This window comes from Dermacentor silvarum, chromosome 4, assembly GCF_013339745.2.
Source record: "Dermacentor silvarum isolate Dsil-2018 chromosome 4, BIME_Dsil_1.4, whole genome shotgun sequence".
NCBI classification, from domain to species: domain Eukaryota; kingdom Metazoa; phylum Arthropoda; class Arachnida; order Ixodida; family Ixodidae; genus Dermacentor; species Dermacentor silvarum.
The window spans coordinates 183,966,204-183,974,905 of NC_051157.2; the positions used below are offsets into that span (position 1 = coordinate 183,966,204).

General features: G+C 52.1%; 1 protein-coding gene across 1 annotated transcript; it reads right to left on the reverse strand.

The window, feature by feature from the left end:
- Positions 1 to 6,209: 6,209 nt before the first annotated feature.
- Positions 6,210 to 8,134, reverse strand: LOC119449103 (scoloptoxin SSD14). The gene has a single exon (XM_037712291.2). It carries the CDS (start codon positions 8,131 to 8,133, stop codon positions 6,340 to 6,342), a length of 1,794 nt encoding a protein of 597 aa, XP_037568219.2. The 5' UTR covers position 8,134; the 3' UTR covers positions 6,210 to 6,339.
- Between the last annotated feature and the right edge of the window lie 568 nt (positions 8,135 to 8,702).

Genomic DNA, 8,702 nt, shown 5'->3' on the forward strand with positions numbered 1-8,702 from the left:
GCGATGAATACTGACTAGTTCCGCCACCGTGTTATCAGAACCCATGTCAAGGAGGAGCTTAGTGCTGGCACTAAACGGTATGCCGATGGCCAGCTTTGTCGCCTTTCGGATGAGAGCATATCAAGCCGATTGATATCTTGTTGGCGGAGATTGGTATAGGGCAGATGGTACCGCAGGCGCGACATAATTAGTGCGTTTCGTAGTTGCAGCATATCAGCCTCTTTCACTCCATTGGTTCGGTTGGAGACCCTACGCATCGTGTGCAGCACTTGTTCTCCTTGCCTGAGCAGGTGCTGCACCGTCGCAGCCGGACCTCCATCTTTCTGGATATAGAGACGAAGTATTTTAATGCAGTTCGGTTGGGAAATCTACACGCCGTCGTTTACAATTTGTATGGTGGGTGGTTGCCATCTTTTGTGGTGAACCAGTTGCAACAGAATTTTTTTCCGGCGCACATCTAAGGCCAATGGTCTGAGCAGCCTCATGTACCCTGTTCATTGCGTGTTGGAGAGTTTCTTGGATGTGTGCTGGCGAGCCCCTCTTGATCCAGATGGTGATGTCATCTGCGTAGATCGCATATTTGATGTCGGGGATGTCTCGCAGAGTTCCATGGATCACGCACGTGGCAAGATTAAAGTGTGTGAGATAGATCCATGAACGCTGCGGGATACCTCTCTGCGGATGGGGATACTGTTGTGATGTGGTGTAGCCTACTCGCAGTGTGTAGGTGCGACTCCGTAGGAAGTCCCTGATATAATTATAAAGCTTTGTCCCGAAGCCAGTAGCTTCGAGCTCTTGCAGCATAGAATCGTGGTTAACAATGAAAAGCTTTCTTCAGGTCGATAGTAAGAGTGGCTTTAAGCTCAGCGCTGCTTGTTTCCTTCGTGATTTCTTCGTGAAGCTGCAGCAGAACGTCTTGAGTAGCTAAGCGATGTCTGTATCTAATCAAACTATGGGGTAGGTGTTGGCTTTTCTCAAGGTGACTAAGAAGTCTGTTAAGTATGATACGCTTAGTTACCGACGTATAATGTTAGCGATATCGGGCGCAGATTCGCTATGGCTTGGGGCTTGATAGGCTTCGGAATGAAAATGATGCTGGCTGTCTTCCATTTTTCTGGCAAGCTGCCCGTGTCCCATACATTGTTCATTTGCTGAAGTATGCATGATCGGCTTCTGCAAGGTTGCGAAGCTTTGTTGTCGTAATTAGATCTAGTCCTGGCGCTTTATTCGGCTTTACTTCTCCTAAGGCACGCTGCAATTCTGCCATCGTGATCGGGCCAATGAGGCCCTCATTTTCTGGCTCTGCGCTTTTGTAGTCTATATATTGTGGTTGTGCTGGATCCACAATGTGTGTTGCTCTAAGCTCGTTGAATAGTTCGTCGGTCTGCTCAAATGTTTCTAGCTGCTTGCGGAGCTTATGGAGCATGGAAGACTCATAACTTTACTCCGTGCGCAAGGGGAGTTTTAGGGGCGAAGCTCCTTAGGGTGTGGGTCTGTCCCTCCTCTGTAGTACGTAGTAGTAGTAGGTAGCCACGTCTACTTTTATGAAAAAAAAAAACACCGCATATCCACGGGGTGAATGATGATGAGTGGGCGAAGCTCCGGAGGGAATCATCGGTAAACCGTGAATCTTCCGTGTAATTCGCCCAGTCTCGCCGCACTAAATCGAACGATTGACTTCCACCAATGACACGCGCCATATGTGACGTCATTCCTATTTTATAACAGCGCCCTTCATTATAATTGCACCATCTCCCGCTTAAGGGGACGCTAGCACGAACGCGTTAGAAACGTGCAGTACTCTAAGGGGAAGACGCCACAGCGTCTTACGCAGCCGTTTACACATGCCGGAACGTGCACCGCGTTTGCCGACGCCATCAGCGTTTATGAATACGGGGGTAAGGCGGAGAGGCCACAGCGTCTTACACCAGCTTCTTGCACGGGCCGTAACGCGCTAGCACAAACGCGTTAGAAACGCGCAGTCTTTCGTTAATGTTGGATATTTATTGCCATTGTGGTGCGTCTATCCATGTGCGCTTCGTGGCGTAGTGGTTAACGCCACGCGTTCAGAAGCGAGGGGTCCCTGGTTCGATTCCGCTACGGGCACAACTCTCGGAATTTTTTTTTATCATAAAAGTAGACGTGGCTACCTACTACGACGACTAATACTACAGAGGAGGGACAGACCCACACCCTAAGGAGCTTCGCCCCTAAAAAATTCCGAAAGTTGTGTCCGTAGCGCGGAATCGAACCAGGGACCCCTCGCTTCCGAACGCGCGGCGCTAGCCACGAAGCTCTTTTTTTTTATTGCGATAGCAATTATATGGACACTCAAAAGCATATTTCTGCCGTCGGCGTCGCCGTCGCCGTGAGGTTCCGTATGACGTCAATGGAGATGAAATCGTCGCCGCGCGCCGAACGCTGTATGTGCGAGTGAAAGGGCGCGAGGGGCGCGCGCTTTCACGGGGAGTGAACGCACGGCGGAGAACAAACCCGCGTTCTGCGCCGTGCTCGCTTAAGGGCTGCAGAAGTAAGCGTCTCTTTCCTCCTTTACAATCACCATATATGTAGAGCAAACGCGCCTTCTTCCGACGCGCGAGAGGCCGTGGGGGAGGGGGGGGAGGGGGAGGGAAGGGAGGCGACGTTTAGCTGCGGCACCAAGTGCCTATTTATATCAGAGGCTCCGGCAACAGTCACGAACGCCGCACGCATTTTGAGCGAACGCGGGCAAAACGCCGACGGCGTCGACAATAGTTCTGCGTGTTGCCGGTGCTGCTGCATGTCCAAGTTTATACAGCTGATAAACCTAATATCATTACTCGGTATAGCTCTCTACAAATTTGCTATCGCAATTGATGCTTCGCCTTTCAGGTGAAACTGCGACATTTTTTTTGTTCGCGCGGACTGACGGTCGGCCTGAACAGCTCCGCTGTTAACACCTTCGCTAGTTCTGACAGGGGTGTGTGTCATTGCGCTTGGGCCCTTTCTGCACTACCGTCTGGATAGGCCCACATTTTTGTATTCAGCAGACACATTACGCCCGGCTTAAACAGCTCCGCTGTTAAAAATTAACGCAGTGCGCTGCAGTGCCAACGCGCACGATATGTGAGCGATGCTCAGATAAAAATGTTGACTAGCACCACTTTCGAGACATCCGTCCTTATAAAATGGGCTTCAGAATACATTCGCCCTCCATTGAAGTCTTTCAAGTGTCCCTCTAGCTGTTCTGACCCATCTCCACTAGAACGCCAACACATTTTTTAGGCCGACTTTGGCAAGGGTTGTGCTAGTTCGACTACTTCTACTAAGTAGATGCGATATGACTACTGCTCAGCTTGCTGATGTGGTATCCCAGGGGCTGTATGACGTTGCACTTCTGAGCTCGAGATTGCGGGTTCGATAGAGGTCGCGGCAGCCGCATTCCGAGGGAGGCGGAATGCAAGAACGCCCGTGTACCGGGTTCATTGGGTGCATGCTATTAAAGAGCCCCAGGTTACAGTGTACTAGAATTCTAGAACGCTGTACCCAGGTGGTCGAAACTTGGAGGACGCTTCGCCTTTAAGAGTAGAACGCGATAGCGTTATCGGGACCCGTTCGCATCGCATCGTTCGCATACGGCCAGTAGTCTTCATTCTCTGCAATAATGAATGTGGGAAAGCCAGTTTACAAAGACCAAGCTTACATCAATCCCCTTGAAGTCGGCTTCACTTTTAAACAGAAATGCATTGCTGGAAAGACAATTTTCCCGGAGCAGTATAAGTGGTCTTATATTAAAATGAGAAGGCCCTAGCACCTTTTTTTTGTTATTTTATTAATTGTTTGCTATTGCCCCGACGCGCGCAGGTCTGGTAGTAATGTTCGAGTTTCCTCTAACAGAATTACGTTTTCTCGTACATTCAAGCTACAATCCAACGGCGAATCCGATGCCGAATGGTTAAATCGTACTTCACTATTTTTATGACGGATTTCACTGTGCGAAATTCAATTTTTAACGCGATGGCGTTAAGAGCCCCGTGTCGCAGAAAATCCGCCGTCGGCGTCGGCAATGCCGCCCGCGGCCGAGAAAATCATCGCCAACCACGCAGGCCCTCCAAATATATTTTACCACTAAATTTGCTCACACTTTGTCTTGCATTCTGTACAAAGTTATTCCTCGGAATTTTGAGAGTGACAGCCCACAAACAATTGTCATGAAACAAAACACCGACAGCGCATGCCTTTTATGCTAAATCTTCTCAGGCTGAAACATTAAAGGTGAAAACAATAAAAGGAGGCCGGCCCACGAAAGAGGCCGCGTTTCTACCAGAGCGTTCACCGCCAGCGTTTTCCGGTAAACATTACGGTTACATAAGCTGCAGTTGCCGGGAAGTGTGAGAAACAGTCAAGGATCCTTGAACGCTATCGCGTTCCACTCTTGAAGGCGAAACTTAAGCGTCCTCCAAGTTTTGTTCACCAGAACCTTGCACCACGTGGAGGGCCTGCGCGGTCGATGTGGTTGGATGATTTTCTCTGCCACCCGCGATCACACGCTGGTTGCCGAAGCCCGATTTTCTACGACACGGGGCCCTAAAGGCTATCGCGTTAAGATAACTCCTGAGGTTCAATTTTGCATTTGAAACATGAACTGTAATCTGAACATATAAACAATAGGGAATACATTTAATTAGTCAGGTGGACATTGCGATTTCTAGTGCAAGCAATGTTCGCCACTTCAATTATGTAATCCAGCTGGACAAGCTGAATTGCGCTATACAGGGTGTCCCAACTATCATGCACCAAGATTTAAAGATATGCAAATGCCACGTAGGTGGACAGAACCAAGGTAACGTTGTTTGCCATCGCTTGGAGATACTCAGATGATTTTTCAAGCGAAGATTGTATTGCCTCACAAGTGTCGGCGGCGGTGTCGCGCTAAAACCCTATCGAAAAGCTGACGAAAACTCGCGTCTCGTTCACTTGGTATATACCAAAATTGGCATGGAAGGGTACGAATGTATGAATAACATGACTGATAGGTCATGACATCAATAACATCACATGCTCGTCAGTTACGTCACGAGTAACGATAATAAAATCACGTGTGGCGCATACCCGCATTAGATATGCGGATATGAGCCAGGGATATGCGGGTATGAGCCAGGCACAAGAAAGAAAGAAAGAATCACGTGTGGCTCATACCGGGGGCGCACATGTCAGCTCCGCTGGTTTACCCGGCTGCTCCCAGAGTAGAGCAAGTGCGGGGAAAGCTGTGCTCCGTGATCCGGGAAAGCCGGATCACGTGACGCGCTCGACCAATCAGGGTCATTTGGTGTGTCGCGGGGAGGGAAAGGGAAGGAAAGGGGGTTGGCGCGCGCTCCGCCGGGATTCTCTTGCCTCACATCAGTTTCGGCGTCCGGATGGGAAGGCGAGGAGCAGGCTGAGTTTGAGCAACGGCGCCATGAACTCGCCCGGCAAAGGGCTCGTCGTCGATGTGCCGATTCTATCGTGAGGGCTTCCGAAGCCCAGGCGAAACGCCAGCGAAGAGCCGCGGATCCTGAGCTTAGGGCAAACGATCAGCGGAACGCCTGCGACACCGTCGTCTTGCTACAAGCTTCGCTTACCCCCTTTTTCTCGACAGGGGAAGGGCACTGATTTTTTTTCATTCTGCCTAATTATCTAATTAGTATTTATTAATTAATCAACTTCTCAAATATTATAATTAGATGAAAAGTGGCAATGAGAAAATGGTAGAGCAACATGACGAACTCCCGATACAGCTTTTTCTTGCTCAATACGTGCTATACATAAAATGTTTTTTCGAGCGTGAAAGAAGCCCGCGAGGACACGCAACATTGCCGCGCGACTGGGCGCTCGAGGCAGTTTGCGTGAAGGAGTCATTGCGCTTTAATCAGACTCCATGGCGATCAGTGAGCGAATATATTGTAAGCAGCCTCTGTCGGTGTCTATATTTTAATGCTCTCGAATGAACGTGCACTCGTTTCTCAAGCACCTTCTCGTTAAGGTCACAAGACTGAATTGATGGAGGGGCGTCATATACTCGCCTGAAGGGAAACATATACAGGAACTCCACTTGGTGGTAGGGAGCATTCATACAAGCCTTGTTTGCACGCGGTATCCCTGCATTTCGAGGAGTCGAGATCAGTTTGAGAATGCGGGAGGTTATATCGTGAACACTCAGTGTTTTGCACAGCACTGAGCAAAAATTACTATGCAGCAAACATTTCAATTTAATTTGAAGCGTAAAATTATGGCACATATGTCCCGTTAGCGCGGGATTTTGAAAACGCCGGACGCGGCGCTCTGCCACTTGGACTGTCTGGAAAGCGGTGCCGTTTACGGTCAAGCTCCGTCGAGAGCCCCGCTGCTCGCGTATCGGAAGTCGTAGTTTCCGCGGTAGACTTTTTCCGACGGGACGCGCTGCACGGCGATGACGTTGCCCTGCCACTGATCGGGGGCCAGCTCGTGACCTTGCTTCTTGAGCCACCAGAGCACGTCCTTGTCTGCGGTCTCCTCGTACCTGACAACGTTCTCGGGCAAGAGGTGGTTGTGCAGGCGACCGGCATCAATGGCCTGCTTGACTGTGTGCTCCATCCACAGGGCCCTCATCGCGACCTGGGTCAAGGCGGAGGTGCATGTCGTCCCGCCCAGTGCAGACCCGACGAAGAGCACGTCGCCAGATCGGTCGACTACGATGAGGGGCGTCATGGAGGACATGGGACTCTTGCCCGGCTCGATGTCGTTCTCCTTTCCCGCCCGGAAGCCGTACACGTCGAGAGTACCCTGCATCGAGAAGTCGTGCATCTGGTTGTTGAGAATGATGCCAGTTGAACTGGACGCAACCAGTGCTCCGAGGGCGGTGTTGATGGTGCTCGTCATCGCAATAGCGTCGCCGTCGGGCGCTACGATGACGAGCTGGCCAGAGCCGTGGTCTTCCGCGCTCACGGAGTCGAGGCCATAATCCCGCACATTCGGGTGAGGCTTACTGGTGATCTTCTTCTGCGCGATCTCCGTGGCCCTGTCCGGACTCGTGATGGAGTTAATGAGCGAGGATAGCGTGGGCACCTTCCGCAAGTCGCCCAGCTTCGGGCGTGTCCCGTAGGCGAACTTGAGGGCTTCGACCACGCGGTGCGCGGACAAGACGTCGTCGGGCAGAAGACCGGCACTACTGCGAAACTTGTCCATGATGGAGAGGGCGAAGACCGTTAACACTCCGCCCGATGGCGGCAGAGGCACAAGCAGACGTTCCTCATTGGACAGCTGCAGGCTCAGCGCTCTCGCCACCCACGGTTCGTACTTGTTCAAGTCGGTCAGGGTGATGTGCTCGGTGCCGTCTTTGTTGATGTCGCCCAGCATGGCTTCAGCCAGCGGGCCCGTGGACAGCGAACTCCCCTTCAGCGGGTTCTCGGAGATGTTCCTGAGCGTCTGTGCCAGCAACTTGTTGTGGAAGATGTCTCCTTTGTCGTATAATTTTCCTGTCTTTATGTTCGTGAAGATTTTCTTGAGCGTACCGGTAAAGTCGTCGCTGATGGCCTGCGAGTGCTCCTGGATCACCTGGCCGAATTGCGCACTGACTTCGAAGCCGCTATCGGCGTACTCGATGGCCTTTGCAAAGAGCTCGTTCCAGGGGACGTTCGTACCGGTGAGGTTGAGCAGCGCCTCGTAGCCGCGCAGTTCGCCGAACACGGCCACCGCCGAGAAGCCGCGCAAAGACTGGTTGACTTTCTCCCGGTACATCTCCGGGAATGCATTGGCAGGCGCCACTTCCCTTGCCACGATGGTCTTGGCCTCCCGGCTTTGCCTGTCGTAGTGCGTGGCGATGAAGCCGCCGCCCAGGCCGCAGCGGTAGGGAAGCACGACGCACAAGCACAGCATGGTGGCCACGGCCGCGTCGCCCACGGTTCCATTCAAGTCGAACATCCTCCTGGCCTCCGACTTGCACAGCGTGTCGCCGGAGACGACCATCCACTTGGCGAACGAGGCTGTCGGCGTGGGCGACACGTGCCGGGGCTGCCGCGACGCGCTGCTCCGTCGCATGAACACAGTGACGTAGAGAACGACGCTCAAGAGAAACATGGCCAGCGCCACCATACCGAGCAGCACGAAGGGCAGCTGCATCTGCTTCTTGCGGCGCATCTCTTCCGTCACCGGCCGGGCAATGCCGCCGGTCGTGGTGAACGACTTGTATTCATCCATCCGGCTCATCTTGCGGCTCAACTTGCGGGATAACTTCGTTTGCTTGGTCTCTTCCGCCTCTGGCGGCCGCGGGGAAGCAGCGATGACGCCGTCCTTGGGGCTGCCTTCTTTGACCTGCGGCGATGACGGTTGGTGCAGCTTGGCGTCGGCGGCCGCCGGCTCATCGTCAGCCTTGCGGTGGTGCTTCCGCTCCTTCCGCTCTTTCTCCTTGCGCTCCTTGCGCTCGACGGCGAACGACTTGCGTCGGTTGTTCATGCCGCGCTCGTGTTCCCGACGGCGGTGCTTTCGTTCTTCTTCCCACGCGGTGGCAGTTACCCACTACCGCGGTGGTCGTGTACACGTGTGCGTAATTATATTGCTATAGTGAGGTCATAAAGAATACTAACGTCTCAAGAATGTTAGTAAATATTCTAAGGAAAAATAATGGCGAAAAGCAGGAATAAGGATAAACGATAACGTTTTTTCGAAAATTTAACATGGTAGTCGTTTTGTCTCACGGATAAAATAAA

Excerpts from the sequence above, each read along its gene's own strand:
- LOC119449103 (XM_037712291.2), bottom strand. The coding sequence starts at position 8,133 with ATGCGCCGCAAGAAGCAGATGCAGCTGCCCTTCGTGCTGCTCGGTATG.